Source organism: Globicephala melas, chromosome 7 (genome assembly GCF_963455315.2).
Source record: "Globicephala melas chromosome 7, mGloMel1.2, whole genome shotgun sequence".
In the NCBI taxonomy this organism is placed as follows: domain Eukaryota; kingdom Metazoa; phylum Chordata; class Mammalia; order Artiodactyla; family Delphinidae; genus Globicephala; species Globicephala melas.
Window position 1 is genome coordinate 37401379 of NC_083320.1, and position 17073 is coordinate 37418451.

Below are 17073 nucleotides of genomic sequence, written 5' to 3' on the forward strand. Positions count from 1 at the left end.
ATCTACCAAGTTAAGTCACTCCCTGGTCTGGGGTATCTCTGAACCTCGCAACTCTTCTATGCTTCCACTTAGCACACTGAGTGTATAAACATTCTATTTACTTAGCTCCTTTTCCCACTAGACCACAGGCTATGGAAGAGCGAGAACCAGGTCTTAATCATTGCCATATCCCCTGCCTTAAAGGCTGGTCCACAGGAGGTAAGCAAATGGTTATCTAGGTCTATAAGCTAGAGAAGCATCCAAAGGGTTATCAAGAAGAGGACTGCCGAAAATAGATATTAGGCATTAGAATCTGAAGGTAGCAAACTTAAGAGGCAGGAACAGGAGAACTGCCAGTAAGGGAAGGCAAACAAGAAAGAGGGTAAGCTTGGGTAAATCTCTTAACAGACTGTGTGAAGGAAAAAGTTGAGGGACACTGGGACACTAGCACAAAATATAAGAAAATGGGATATTCCCATTTTAAATCGCATCAAAGAGAAATAAAATACCTAGGAATAAACCTAGCCAAGGAGGGTAAAGACATACGCTGAGAACTATAAAACACTGATAAAGGAAATCAAAGGTGATTCAAGAAAATGGAAAGAAATCTGATGCCCTTGGATTAGAAGAATTAATACAGTTAAAATGGCCACACTACCCAAAGCAATCTACAGATTTAATGTAATCCCTATCAAATTACCCATAACATTTTTCACAGAACTAGAACAAATAATCCTAAAATTTATACGGAACCACAAAAGACCCAAAATTGACAAAGCAAACCTAAGGAAAAAGAACAAAGCTGGAGGCATAACCCTTCCAGACTTCAGACAATACTACAGAACTACAGTAATCAAAACAGCAAGGTACTGGAACAAAAACAGACATATAAACGGAACAGAATAGGGAGCCCAGAAGTAAACCCACACAACTATAGTCAATTAATCTTTGACAAAGAGCACAAGAATATGCAATGGAGAAAAGACAGTCTCTTCAGCAAGTGGAATTGGGAAAACTGGACAGCCTCATGTAAATCAATGAAGTTAAGACCCTCCCAAACAACATACACAAAAATAAGCTCAAAATGGCTTAAAGACTTAAGACGTGACACCATAAAACTCCTAGAAGAGAACATAGGCAATACATTCTCTGACATAAATAGTAGCAATGTTTTCTTAGATCAGCCTCCCAAGGCAATAGAAATAAAAGCAAAAATAAACAAATGGGAACTAGTCAAACTTATAAGCTTTTGAAGAGCAAAGGAAACCATGAACAAAATGAAAACACAGCCTACAGAATGGGAGAAAATATTTGCAAATGATGCAACTGACAAGAGGTTAATGTCCAAAATATACAAACAACACATACAACTCAATAACAAAACAAATAAACAAAAATCAACAAAGGGGCAAAAGACCTAAATAGACATTTTTCCAAAGAAGACATACATGTGGCAAACAGAGAAATGCAAATCAAAACTACATTGAGGTATCACCTCACACTGGTCAGAATAGCCATCATTAAAGTCTACAAATAATAAATGCTGGAGAAAGGGTGCAGAGAAAAGGGAACTCTCCTACACTGTTGATGGGAATGTAAATTGGTGCAGCCACTATGGAAAACAGTATACAGGTTTCTCAAAAAACTAAAAATAGAGTTGCCATATGATCCAGCAATCCCACTCTTGGGCATATATCTGGAAAAGACAAAAAGCTCTAATTCAAAAAGATACATGCACCCCAGTGTACACAGCGGCAATATTTACAATAGCCAAGACATGGAAACACTCTGATATGTATATAAATGACTATATATATATATTCCATTTATATATATAAATGGAATATTAATATATTGTCCAGTTATATATATAAATGGAATATTACTCAGCCATTAAAAAAGAATAAAATAATGGAGGAGGAGACCTTCAAGATGGCGGAAGAGTAAGACGTGGAGATCACCTCCTCCCCACAAATACATCAGAAATACATCTACGGGCCTCCCTGGTGGCGCAGTGGTTGAGAGTCCGCCTGCCGATGCAGGGGACACGGGTTCGTGCCCCGGTCCGGGAAGATCCCACATGCCACGGAGCGGCTGGGCCCGTGAGCCATGGCCGCTGAGCCTGCGCGTCCGGAGCCTGTGCTCCGCAATGGGAGAGGCCACAACAGTGAGAGGCCCGCAAAAAAAAAAAAAAAAGAAATACATCTACATGTGGAACAACTCCTACAGAACACCTACTGAACTCTGGCAGAAGACCTCAGGCCTCCCAAAAGGCAAGAAACTCCCCACATACCTGGGTAGGGCAAAAGAATAAAGAATAAACAGAGACAAAAGAATAGGGACGGGACCTGCACCTCTGGGAGGGAGCTGTGAAGGAAGAAAGGTTTCCACACACTAGGAAGCCCCTTCGCAGGCGGAGACGGAGGATGGGTGCAGGGGAAGCTTTGGGACTATGGAGGAGAGCGCAGCAACAGGGGTGCAGAGGGCAAAGCAATCCTCCTACACAGAGGATCGGTGCCGACCAGCACTCACCAGCCCGAGAGGCTTGTCTGCTCACCCGCCGGGGCGGGCGGGGGCTGGGAGCTGAGGCTTGGGCTTCAGTTGGATCCCAGGGAGAGGGCTACGGCTGGCTGCGTGAACACAGCCTGAAGGGGGCTAGTGCGCCACAGTTAGCTGGGAGGGAGTCTGGGAAAAGGTCTGCAACTGTCTACGAGGCAAGAGACTTTTTCTTGCCTCTTTGTTTCGGGGTGCATGAGGAGAGGGGATTAAGAGCGCCGCTTAAAGGAGCTCCAGAGATGGGCGCGAGCCACGGCTATCAGTGCGGATCCCAGAGATGGGCATGAAACGATAAGGCTGCTGCTGCCGCCACCAAGAAGCCTGTGTGCGAGCACAGGTCACTATCCACACCTCCCCTCCCGGGAGCCTGTGCAGCCCGCCACTGTCAGGGTCCCGTGATCCAGGGACAACTTCCTCGGGAGAACACACGGCGCACCTCAGGCTGTTGCAATGTCAGGCCGGCCTCTGCCGCCGCAGGCTCCCCCCGCATCCGCACCCCTCCCTCCCCTCGGCCTGAGTGAGCCAGAGCCCCCCGAATCAGCTGCTACTTTAACCCCGTGCTGTCTCAGCGAAGAACAGACGCCCTCAGGCGACCTACACACAGAGATGGGGCCAAATCCAAAGCTAAACCCCTAGAGCTGTGCTAACAAAGAAGAGACAGGGAAATCTCTCCCAGTAGCCTCTGGAGCAGTGGCTTAAATCTCCACAATCAGTGTGATGTACCCTGCATCTGTGGAATACCTGAATAGACAAGGTATCATCCCAAATTGAGGCGGTGGACTTTAGGAGCAATGATATATATATATTTTTTCCTTTTTCTCTTTTTGTGAGTGTGTATGTGTATGCTTCTGTGTGTAATTTTGTTTGTATAGCTTTCCTTTTATCATTTGTCCTAGGGTTCTGTCTGCCCTTTTTTTTTTTTTAGTATAGTTTTTAGTGCTTCTTATTGGTGAATTTGTTTTTTGGTTTGGTTGCTCTCTTCTTTCTCCTTTTTTTTTAAATTACATTTCAAATTTTTTTATTTTTAATAATTACCTTTAATTTTAATAACTTTATTCTCTCTCTCCCTCTCTCTCTCTCTCTCTCTCTCTCTCTCTCTCTCTTTCTCCCTTTTATTATGAGCCATGTGGATGAAAGGATGTTGGTGCTCCCGCTGGGTGTCAGGCCTCTGCCTCTGAGGTGGAAGAGCCGAGTTCCGGACATTCGGCTACCAGAAACCTCCCAGCTCAGATGTTTGTAATATCAAACAGTGAAAGCTCTCCAGGAGATATCCATCTCAACGTTAAGACCCGGCTCCACTCAGTGACCAGCAAGCTACAGTGCTGGACACCCTATGTCAAACAACTAGCAAGACAGGAACACAACCGCACCCACTAGCAGAAAGGCTGCCTAAAATCATAATAAGGTCATGGACACCCAAAAACACACCACCAGATGCAGACCTGCCCACCAGAAAGACAAGATCCAGCCTCATCCACCAGAACACAGGCACTAGTCCCCAACAACAGGAAGCTTACAAAACCCACTAAACCATCCTTAGCCACTGGGGGCAGACATCAAAAACAACAGGAACTACAAACCTGCACCCTGCGAAAAGGAGACCCCAAACAGAGTAGGTTAAGCAAAATGAGAAGACACAAAAACACACACCAGATGAAGGAGCAAGGTAAAAACCCACCAGACCACACAAATGAAGAGGAAATAGGCAGTCTACCTGAAAAAGAATTCAGAGTAATGATAGTAAAGATGATCCAAAATCTTGAAAATAGAATGGAGAAAATACAAGAAATGTTTAACAAGGGCCTAGAAGAACTAAAGAGCAAACAAACAATGATGAACAAGACAACAAATGAAATTAAAAATTCTCTAGAAGGAATCAATAGCAGAATAACTGAGGCTGAAGAACGGATAAGTGACTCGGAAGATAAAAGAGTGGAAATAACTACAGCAGAGAAGAATAAAGAAAGAATAAAAAGAATTGAGAACAGTCTCAGAGACCTGTGAGACAACATTAAACACACCAACATTCGAAATATAGGGGTCGCAGAAGAAGAAGAGAAAAAGAAAGGGACTGAGAAAATATTTGAAGAGATTATAGTTGAAAATTTCCCTAATATGGGAAAGGAAATAGTTAATCAAGTCCAGGAAGCACAGAGAGTCCAATACAGGATAAATCCAAGGGGAAACACGCGAAGACACATATTTATCAAACTATCAAAAACTAAATGCAAATAAAAAATATTAAAAGCAGCAAGGGAAAAACAACAAATAATATACAAGGGATTCCCCAAAAGGTTAATAGCTGATCGTTCAGCAGAAACTCTGCAGGCCCGAAGGGAGTGGTAGAACATAGTTAAAGTGATGAAAGGGAAAAACCTACAACAAAGATTACTCTACCCAGCAAGGATCTCATTCAGATTTGATGGAGAAATTAAAACCTTTACAGCCAAGCAACAGGTAAGAGAACTCAGCACCACCAAACCAGCTTTGAAACAAATGCTAAAGGACCTTCTCCAGGCAGGAAACACAAGAGAAGGAAAAGACCTACTATAACAAACCCCAAACAATTAAGTAAATGGTAATAGGAACATACGTATTGATAATTACCTTAAATGGAAATGGATTAAATGCTCCAACCAAAAGACATAGACTGGATGAATGAATACAAAGACAAGACCGGTACATATGCTGTCTACAAGAGACCCACTTCAGACCTAGGGACACTTACAGACTGAAAGTAAGGGGATGGAAAAAGATATTCCATGCAAATGGAAATCAAAAGAAAGCTGGAGTAGCAATTCTCATATCAGACAAAATAGACTTTAAAACAAAGACTATTACAAGAGACAAAGAAGGGCACTACATAATGATCAAGGGATCAATCCAAGAAGAAGATTTCACAATTATATATATTTATGCACCCAACATAGGAGCACCTCAATACATAAGGCAAATACTAACAGCCATAAAAGGGGAAATCGACAGTAACACAATCATAGTAGGGGACTTTAACATCCCACTTGCACCAATGGACAGGTCATCCAAAATGAAAATAAATAAGGAAACACAAGCTTTAAATGATACATTAAACAAGACAGACCTAATTGATATTTATAGAACATTCCATCCAAAAATAACAGAATACACTTTCTTCTCAAGTGCTCATGGAACATTCTCCAGGATAGATCATATTTTGGGTCACAAATCAAGCCTTGGTAAATTTAACAAAATTGAAATTGTATCAAGTATCTTTTCTGACCACAATGCTATGAGATTAGATATCAATTGCAGGAAAAAAATCTGTAAAAAATACAAACACGTGGAGGCTAAACAATACACTACATAATAACCAAGAGATCACTTAAGAAATCGAAGAGGAAGTCAAAAACACCCTAGAAACAAATGAAAATGGAAACACAATGACCCCAAACCTATGGGATACAGCAAAAGCAGTTCTAAGAGGGAAGTTTATAGCAATACAATCCTAACTTTAAGAAACAAGAAACATGTCAAATAAACAACCTAACCTTACACCTAAAGCAATTAGAGAAATAAGAACAAAAAACCCCCAAAATTAGCAGGAGGAAAGAAATCATAAAGATCACATCAGAAACCAATGAAAAAGAAATAAAGGAAACAGTAGCAAAGATCAATAAAACTAAAAGCTGGTTCTTTGAGAAGATAAACAAAATTGATAAACCATTAGCCAGACTCATCAAGAAAAAAAAGGGAGAAGACTCAAATCAATAGAATTAGAAATGAAAAAGGAGAAGTAACAACTGACACTGCAGAAATACAAAGGATCATGAGAGATTACTATGAGCAATTATATGCCAATAAAATGGACAACCTAGAAGAAATGGACAAATTCTTAGAAAGGCACAACCTTCCGAGATTGAACCTGTAAGAAATAGAAAATATAAACAGACCAATCACAAGCACTGAAATTGAGATGGTGATTAAAAATCTTCTAACAAACAAAAGCCCAAGACCAGATGACTTCACAGGCAAATTCTATCAAACATCTAGAGAAGAGCTAACACCTATCCTTCTCAAACTCTTCCAAAATATAGCAGAGGGAGGAACACTCTCAAACTCATTCTACAAGGCAATCATCACCCTGATACCACAACCAGACAAAGATGTAACAAAGAAAGAAAACTACAGGCCAATATCATTGATGAACATACACGCAAAAATCCTCAACAAAATACTAGCAAACAGAATCCAACAGCACATTAAAAGGATCATACACCAGGATCAAGTGGGGCTTATCCCAGGAATGCAAGGATTCTTCAATATAGGCAAATCAATGAATGTGATACACCATATTAAAAAACTGAAGAAGAAAAACCATACGATCATCTCAATAGATGCAGAGAAAGCTTTTGACAAAATTCAACATCCATTTATGATAAAAACCCTCCAGAAAGTAGGCATACAGGGAACTTATCTCAACATAATAAAGGCCATATATGACAAACCCACAGCCAAAATCATCCTCAATGGTGAAAAACTGACACCATTTCCACTAAGATCAGGAACAACACAAGGTTGCCCACTCTCACCACTATTATTCAACATTGTTTTGGAAGTTTTAGCCACAGCAATCAGAGAAAAAATGAAATAAAAGGAATCCAAATCGGAAAAGAAGAAGTAAAGCTGTCACTGCAGATGACATGATACTATACGTAGAGAATCCTAGAGGTGCCACCAGAAAACTACTAGAGCTAATCAATGAATTTGGTAAAGTAGCAGGATACAAAATTAATGCACAGAAATCTCTTGCATTCCTATACACTAATGATGAAAAATATGAAAGAGAAATTAAGGAAACACTCCCATTTACCATTGCAACAAAAAGAATTAAATACCTAGGAATAAACCTACCTAAGGAGATAAAAGACCTGAATGCAGAAAAGTATAAGACACTGATGAAAGAAACTAAAGATGATACAAACAGATGGAGAGATATACGATGTTCTTGGATTGGAAGAATCAGCATTGTGAAAATGACTATACTACCCAAAGCAATCTACAAATTCAATGCAATCCCTATCAAACTACCAATGGCATTTTTCACAGAACTAGAACCAAAAATTTCACAATTTGTATGGAAACACAAAAGACCCTGAATAGCCAAAGCAATCTTGAGAAAGAAAAACAGAGCTGGAGAAATCAGGCTCCCGGACTTCAGACTATAGTACAAAACTGCAGTAGCTTTGTACAAAGTACAGTACAGTAATCAAGACAGTATGGTACTGGCACAGAAATAGAAATACAGATCAATGGAACAAGATAGAAAGCCCAGAGAGAAACCCATGCACCTATAGTCAACTAATCTATGACAAAGGAGGCAAGGACATACAATGGAGAAATACAGTCTCTTCAATAAGTTGTGCTGGGAAACTGGACAGCTACAAGTAAAAGAATGAAATTAGAACACTCCCTAACACCATACAGAAAAATAAACTCAAAATGGATTAGAGACCTAAATGTAAGACTGGACACTATAAAACTCTTAGAGGAAGAACACTCTTTGACATAAATCACAGCAAGATCTTTTTTGATCCACCTCCTAGAGTAATGGAAATAAAAACAAAAATAAACAAATGGGACCTAAGGAAACTTCAAAGCTTTTGCACAGCAAAGGAAACCATAAACAAGATGAAAAGACAACCCTCAGAATGGAAGAAAATATTTGCAAATGAATCTATGGACAAAGGATTAATCTCCAAAATATATAAACAGCTCATGCAGCTCAATATTAAAAAAACAAACAACCCAATCCAAAAACGGGCAGAAGACCTAAATAGACATTTCTCCAAAGAAGACACACAGATGGCCAAGAGGCACATGAAAAGCTGCTCAACATCACTAATTATTAGAGAAATCGAAATCAAAAGTACAATGAGGTATCTATCACCTCACACCAGTTAGAATGGGCATCATCAGAAAATCTAGAAACAACAAATGCTGGAGAGGGTGTGGAGAAAAGGGAACCCTATTGCACTGTTGGTGGGAATATAAATTGATACAGCCACTATGGAGAACAGTATGGAGGTTCCTTAAAAAAACTAAAAATAAAATTACCATATGATCCAGCAATCCCACTACTGGGCATATACCCAGAAAAACCATAATTCAAAAAGACACATGCACCCCAATGTTCCTTGCAGCACTATTTACAATAGGTCATGGAAGCAACCTAAATGCCCATAGACAGACGAATGGATAAAGAAGATGTCGTACATATATACAATGGAATATTACTCAGCCATAAAAAGGAACGAATTTGGGTCGTTTGTTGAGAAATGGATGGATCTAGAGACTGTCATACAGAGTGAATTCAGTCAGAAAGAGAAAAACAAATATCGTATATTAACGCATATATGTGGAACCAAAAAAATGGTACAGATGAACCGGTTTGCAGGGCAGAAATTGAGACATAGATGTAGAGAACAAACGTATGGACATCAAGCGGGGAAAGTAGTGGGGTGGTGGTGGTGGTGTGATGAATTGGGCGATTGGGATTGACATGTATACACTGATGTGTATAAAATTGATGACTAATAAGAACCTGCTGTATAAAAAAATAAGATAAAATTTAAAAATTTTTTTAAAAAAATTTATGTGCTTTGCCCACTGCTGGGTACATGGCGGATCAATTTCTTTTCTCACCTTCCCACTCACGCCAGCATTTCAGCTTTGACGGTGCCCTTACCCAGCCCTGGACACTGTGCTCCACAGTGCTGTTCTCTGTACTTCCACAGGCCTTTGATCATAGTTCACGTACCACTTACCCTATTTTGTATGTATCCTATTTATTATAAGCAATTTAGATGTAATTATTTTGAGTAATTAGTATTTTCTCTCTTTTTAGATTAAAAACACGTCAAGGACAGAGGTTTGATCTTGTTCATCTTCTTATCTCTCACTGCATATAGTATTATGTACTGAACATAATAGGAACTCTATAAACGTGTACTACGTTGAATTGTATAATTCTACATGTTTTATGCAAGTTTTAAAACAAAAAAACGTTTTGCTTTAAGGATTAAAAGACTTAGAAGGAGAACAGAGAATTACCATACTGCAAATACAGTATAGCCCCCTAGCACCCAACACGGGTCTTGAAATATACAGTCAGTGTTCCCTAAATTGTGTTGATTAAATTGTGTGTCACAGACTGAACACCTAGTATGGTGAATACAGTGTTCAAAAATAAGTGTTTTTAGTCAAAAAAGACTTGGACAAAAGAGATGTCAGTAATATCTACTTAAACCCATCATTACTACTGGAAAAAAATGCCCAAAGAAGATCAGTTCTAATGGTATTGAACAGCAAAATTATTCTGCTTTGAAACATGAGTTTTAGTTTTAATAGGTTTGTAGTCTCTGTTTCCAAAGAAACTAAAACCTGAGAAATTGAGCTTAAATTGTATGCACAAATGTATATTAGGATGCTTTAGCTGAACTGTATTCAATGAAAATAATTATGTTTCCCATTTTATTTGTGGTAAATAATATGAAGAACTAATGTTTGAACAGATTAAAAATTAAATACATAATAATTTTTAACTATCTTGAAAGTAAAAAAAGCAAACTTTTATAATAGAGAGTACGAAAGTTATTACTGAGGTAACTTTTAACAGTCGTTGTTGTTAATTCTTTAAAAATATATGTCAAAATGGTTAAGATCATGACCTGCTGTCAGAGAGACACCGGGTTACATCTATAGCTTATGCCAAATTACTTAACCTCCATATTTCCATTTGCTCACCTGTAATATGAAGATAACAGGAGCATCTATTTGAAGGGTTGCTGTAAAAATGAAATGATTAAATGATACTGATTGTAAAGCACTGCGCCTGGCACCAAAGTGAGGCCTTGATAAATGGTAGCCATAATCATCATCATTATTACAGAAGTTAACCTAGTTGTAATTATTTAGAACTTGGTTATATATTTTATATACATAAAATATGTGATATCGGCGAGATATGTAAATAAATCGCAGCTACCTTCTGGCAATATATTTTACGAAGCAGTCTTCTTCCAAAGGAGATCCTAAGGCGGCTAGAGCCACTCCAGCCAAGTGGCACAGTCCTCACCCCTCGAGCGCGCGGGTGGCTCTGTCGCGGGCCGGCTCCCCAGGCTGTGCGGCGGCCAGGCGATGCTCAGCGGGCGCGGGCCTGAGGCGGGCGCCGGGGCCCGGACTGCGCGGCGCGGCGGGCCCCGGACAAGCCTCCCGCGCCGCCCCGCCCGCTCGGCTGGGATGAGTGACGGCGACAACAGGTGCGGTGCCGCGCGGCGTCCGCGTCTTCTCCGGAGCCTCCGAGTTTGGCGCGTCAGGCCCCAGGGAGTCACACTTCGACTCTGCAAACTGGCCTCCTCGCCCCGCACCAGCCTTCCGAAGTCGCCCCTCAACAGGCTTCTTGCACCTTAGCAAAGCCTGAGGTCACCTCCACCTCTCGAAACCCACCAGTCCCAGAGGCCAACTTTTCTCCAAAGGGGAGAAGGAAAGGCGTGAAAGGCGTGCGGTGCATGGAACTCTGCATAACCGTTCGCTCTCTCCTCCCCAGCCGTCCGAAAACAGGCGACAGTGGCTCCAGAAGGGAGCCCTCGCTCCGCACACTCCACGCCCGCCCCGACCTGCTGTACGCTCTGCCCCTGAAACGGACCAGCTCGGCGACCACGGGCCACCGCCGAAACCCGCCCGCCCGCGCCCCTCCCCGGGCTGTGGCGCCCGCCCGCACCGCAGTCCACCGCCCTAGGCGACGCCGCCTGTCCCTCCTCACCCCCCGGGGTGGCAGGTTCAGGACCCGGGTCCGAGTCTCCGGCCCTGCAACTGCCACCAACGCCGTCGCCGCCAGTGGGAGAGAGTCTCCGTCGGGAAACGTGGTGCTGCTTCCTGGGTGTGAAGGTGCTTTCAAACCTTAGGTTTCTGTTCCTTTGCCCCTGGCTTTTGAAGAACAGAGAGGACGATGGAGACCGAGTCCGGGACGGTGAGTACGGCGGTCATGGCCCGGAGTCCTGGGCCCCGGGGTAGTGGGGAGAAGGAGAAATGTGGACTCCGTCTGTGAGGGGCTGGAAGGGCGAGTCTAGAGCCTTTGATTTTGTCGGGAAGTAACGTGGTCAGGGAGACCCATCGACTGCCACGAAGAGCGGCCCGCCTGCAGGCCCCGTCGGGTTGTGTCGTGGGGTCGGGAAGGTGCGGCCACCGGGCCTGGACGGGGTGTAGACGGGCTGGGAGACCTCGGCAGCGACCGGGAGGCGGTGGGTGGCTGGGCCCTGTGCATCAGGCCGGGCCCAAGCTAGAGAAATAGCTTTCCCGCCATTAGGCTTGCTGCGTCTGACGCCCACTCCCACCGGACTCCGCCCAGCCGCCCCCCTGAGGCGTTGCCCTGGCGGCTGACGCCTCCTCTCCTCGACTGGTCATTGGGGACCAGAAGGCCCGAGAGACCTGGCGGGGGGCAGGGGCGGGGCTGGGTAGCGGGGACCTGTGCCCAGGTTGGACCAGAACCTCTAGCACCAGGTGCGCGCCCAAGCCAGACAGGGCTGGGCTGGGGAGGGGCGGGAGACCGCTTAGGCCCGAGGGGCTGCGGCAACGTGCCGCCCCGCCCCGCGCGGCGCCCGCCAGCAGCCAATCAGCGAGCGCCATGCGAGGCTCGCAAGGCAGGCTGCACACTAGGCCGGCGTCGGGGTCGGTGCCGTTGAGGGTTCCCGCCACTGCTGCTGGCGGGTTTGCAGGGCAAAATTTCTCGCTGGCTAGCTTTCTTTTCCCTCCCGCACTTTGGTGGGGAGGGGGTGGATCCTCGAGACAGTGATCAAGTTCATGATGACCCCAGAGAACCCAAGGGAGTTGTCGCCTCAGCCATTTCCCCCACCGCCTCAGCTTGCTGGCTTCGGAGGGGAAGGAGCACGGAGGCCGTAACTGCGACGGTTAGCCCGCCCTTTTCCTGTTGTCTTTGTTGGCAAAGTAGATGATAGATTTCGAGGTTAATTTTAGAGAGGAGGAGGCAGTGGGGGCACATTACTTTGGAGGAAATTTTAAATAAACTAGTACTAGAAGTTTTACTAAGGACCCTTACTTCTGACCCCAAAACAGCACCAATCTAAGTGCTTTTCATACGTTTGCAAAATTATTGCCAGTAGAATTTGAGGCTTTCTTAATTAACTCAGTGAATCGCTAACCTTCTCTGAGGAACTTAAAGATCGTCTCTACCTGAGCCTTGTTACTACCAAGATTAAACTATTTTCTAGGCTATTATTCATATTGTAGTCTTCAGCCCACAACCTAAGGGTTGGCATATCGTGAGCAGGAAGAAATTACTCATTTATTCATTCGTTCAACAAATATTTATTGAACATGTGCTATATATGGTCCCTACTTTAGATGCTGCGGTGAACAAAACAGGCAAAACCCTCTTCCTTCTTGAACATTACATTATAGTGGAAAGAGACAGACAACAAACATAATAAATAAATTACATGGTATTACATGTTGGTAAGTGGTAAGGAGAAAAGTAAAACAGTTGGAACCCACAATAGAACAGGAGTCTTAGAAAATGAAGAATGAAGTGAGTGATATGTAAAAAGTTCATGTTTTTCCTTCCTCGGTATCATTTAACTGATTTCTCAAGATTGGAAATAAAGCACTCTGTTCTCTTCCATTCAAGTCATTCCTCTCTTAATGAAAACTAATGGAGTTGACTTTTATTTAAACAAATTTGGAACAAAAGAGGTCATCCATTGAATTCATTTTGTTTTTAGGAGGAGAATTTCATGAAGATAGATTTTTTTTTTAACTTTGCAAATAGGTAATGACTATATTCTGTAACCCGGCAGAGAGAAAAGATTGTATCTACCAGAGCTGTTCTATTATCTCTAGCAATACAAATCCACACTTGAAAAGTAAAACTAAGCATCCCAGAATCATCCAGTCTGGGCACTATGTCTTACAAGTAAAGTGACTGAAGTTACAAATAACGTCCAGATGCCCAGGGAGGATGCTGTTAGGATTCCCAGTTTCTTTAATTGGCAACTACAACATAGCACTTATTAAATATGATGACTCTGTGGTTTAAGAGATGTTTTTATGAACTCCCTTACTAGGGAGTGTTTTTCCCCCTTAAGACTAGATGGAGAATATAGCCCATAAGGTCCAGCCTATAGCCCCATAGTCACTACTGGCCTAGTCATTTCTCTGTACATCTTGCAGAGATTAATTTAGGGATTATGGTTTTATTGGCCAATGAAGTGAAAGGAGAGCAAATGTGAAAAAGAACAACTCCATTATCTAAGTTGGAAATTCATTTTCATGAATTTGTTTTTCAGAGAATTTAAATCATCAACTCCAAGCTTTTTGAAGCACTCATTTAGGGTCTCAAAAGTCTGTTTCGTGTTCCCAGAAGGAGAATAATTAGCAAGTTCTTAAATTAGTTTCTCTTTAAAATTCTATTCTCAAGTCTTGTTTTTTTTCAGGTGTACCTGAGGAGTCTACTATCTTGCCATTGTGCGAAGGTGTATATGTTAATATATATTTATTAGAATCTAAATTAGGTTGCCGACTTAGAATTGTGAACATATGAATATGAACTCAATTCTTTAGCATAAAGAAAAAATTAGTATAAAAAATTTTAGTATAAAAATTTATACCTATGAGTTATAGGTATACAATTTTTTTTATTTTTTTTTTTTACTAAATCGGTCCACTTTTCCAATTGCCAAGTGCATTTTAAAAATTTGACTTTAGAGTTGAAAAACCATGAACTTGTGTCGGAGTCTGTTTACTCGTCAATGCCCTTTAGCCAAAGACTACCACAAATACACCTGCAGTTTATTAAAGTTGGATCTTCTGAATTAACAACAAAGAAGAACATACACCATGTGGCCTCTCAGCAAGGTGTTAGAAGAACTTATTATAGGATTTAAGCTTATATTAAGCACTTTTTAGAGAGGGTTTAATGAAGAAAGCTTTACTCTGAAATACATGTTGTCAGGAGGTGGGAGTAATTCTATAATTGGGTATGTTAATTCTTACCTAGGAGACAAGAAAAATAGATTGAAGCTAAAGCTGTGATTGTTAAAAAAAGGAGCAGTCTTATCAGGCAGGAGAGAAGGACGTTTGGTCATTCTTGTGGTTTGGGTAATGCTTTTGTTTTTGTCAATGTACAGATACGATTATGGAGTGATCTTGTTTTTATCTTCATCCACCACAATCACAGAGGAGCCTTGCCCGATGTTGGTGTTCTGTTAACAAGAGAACACCACAGCCTAGCTGTGAGTTCCCGGCCAACTCCTAACACCAGGGCCTAGTTGGTTGTGCCAGGCCAGCTCCTAGCTGTCCAGGGTTATTCTTCTCTTTTTCAAACTTCTTTTTGAGTTTAATATTCCTTCTTAATGCTTATAATATTTAAATAGTACAGTTAATAATAACTAACATATGTATGTTTAAATAATATATTTAAGATTTAAGATCGTCTCTGTAGAGGAATGAATTCTACATTTCTTATATTTTTGTTGCCCCCAAAAGTTATTAGCTCTAATTATAATCTTCATAATATTAGCATAAAATTAAAGTCTGAAATACTACATTTTGTCAATGACTTATCTTTTTGAAGGATATATGCTTTCATCCTGCATCAAAACTTATACCCAGTACTAAGAGTTTAAAAGAATTTTATTTTACAGCAAACATCGAATCAGATGCAAACAGATTCATTATCTCCATCCCCTAATCCTGTGTCACCTGTGCCTTTGAATAACCCAACAAGTGCCCCAAGATATGGAACAGTGGTCCCTAATCGCATCTTTGTAGGAGGAATCGACCTTAAGGTACCTAATTATGCATGCAACATAGTGTATTCTTTGTATTAGAAGTGTTTTATTTCTCAGAAATTATTTCTTCTTGCAACTTTAAAAATAACATATTTGCTATTTGCATAATGATTAGTAGGTTTCAAGTTGTCTTAATACAAAGAATCTTTTCAACAACAATGTAGGTTAAATAGAGTATATATAATTGTCCAATTTCACATACAAGGAAATTGAGGCTCACTGACATATCTATAAGCTCCTAGCTACTTAGTGACAAAGTGAAAACTAGAATTCTGTTTTTCTGACTCATATCTCCACATGCTTTATTTCACCATACCACACTAATTATACTTTTTTACATAACACTCTAATAGCCCAAATAATGAGTGACTATAATTTTCAAAAGAAGACTCAATTAAGGAAAAAAAAACAAAAACACAGCAGTTTTATGAAATCCTGTTTCTTTATCCCAACTTTCATCTTAGGCTCCTGAGTAACTTCCTAGATTTCTGTCTTTTGCAGGTTGCTTTCTATCACCTAATTTAGAATTTGGTCACTAAAAAAGGCCTGTGTCCTAGTCAGAATAAAGCATTTTAACAGTAATATGTTTAAATAATGTAATAGCCATTTCACTCTTTCAGAGAGGCATGGTTTTGTGAGATGTTCTGCAGCACCCCCATGTGGGTGGTGGTAGTTAAACACCTACAGGAAAGGCAAGCATGGATAATTTAGGAACACTCTTACTTCCAAGTGGATATATCGAAGGATTTCCAAGCTTCCATATTACATACTGGAAATTTCAGGGGGAGTTGTCTTAATAAAAAAAAAAAACTTGTGCAATTAGGGTATGATATTTGACATTTAATACTCGCTATCTTCCAATGATCAATCTCTCACAATTTGTATGGAATTACTTTTTTCCTGCTCAAGATAAATGTTACACTTAATGTATTTGTCAAAACTGTGAGTCTTAAGCAAGTATGTGATTGGTTCACTAAAAATAAATTAAGGAAAATAATTTGTTATGAAATGCTTATTTTTAAAAAAAAATTTTCAGTTTCTGTAGCAAATATTAATAGCTGACCATAAATATTCAAGTTGAATATTCTTGTTCAGAATTTATATTATATTAGCTCAGTATACTTTTAAATAAATAATAAATGTAATAATTTATATGGCTAGGTTAGTGTAGGTTTTTATTGAAGCCAATCAGCTACAATATGAACTTTGGGGGCCATTGTTACAATACAGTCATAGCTTTAACATAACTGCTAGGGTTCTCTCCCTCATACTTACACCTTTCGCAAAACCATAGGTAATTTCCAGCAAGGAAATAGTTTACCGTAGTAGCAAGCAGTCTCAAACTTTTTAAAATTCTTCTTTTTATAACCCTACAGCCCATCCCTTTTAATATTTAATCATCTTGACTTTCTGTGTCCTTACTTTTCAGCAAAGAAATGGAGCTGCAAAATTGAGCTAGTGATTTTTCTATCAGAGAATAGTTTGAATTAATTTGTTTTCAAGTCTCTAATAGAAACCTTATTCTGACGTTGATTCCATTTTGTGTTTATTGAAATGAGGCAGTCAGTTATTCTCAGATTAACTCAGTATTTGTCATCATCCAGTTTAGCAGGCTTTAGGTTACCAACTAAAAACCAGTAAGTAGTGAGGTAGCAGTGGAACTCAAGAAATATTGCTCTGCTGTTAGGCATGTCTT

The 17073-nt window shown here is 40.8% G+C and overlaps 1 protein-coding gene across 1 annotated transcript in view; it reads left to right on the plus strand.

The window, feature by feature from the left end:
- The first annotated feature begins 11521 nt into the window (after positions 1-11521).
- Positions 11522-17073, plus strand: part of BOLL (boule homolog, RNA binding protein) — a 30850-nt gene continuing 25298 nt past the window's right edge. Inside the window, exons 1-2 of the mRNA XM_030853058.2 lie at positions 11522-11542; positions 15231-15374. Of these exons, the coding sequence (XP_030708918.2) occupies positions 11522-11542; positions 15231-15374 (165 nt within the window). The remainder of the gene's footprint in view (positions 11543-15230; positions 15375-17073) is intronic.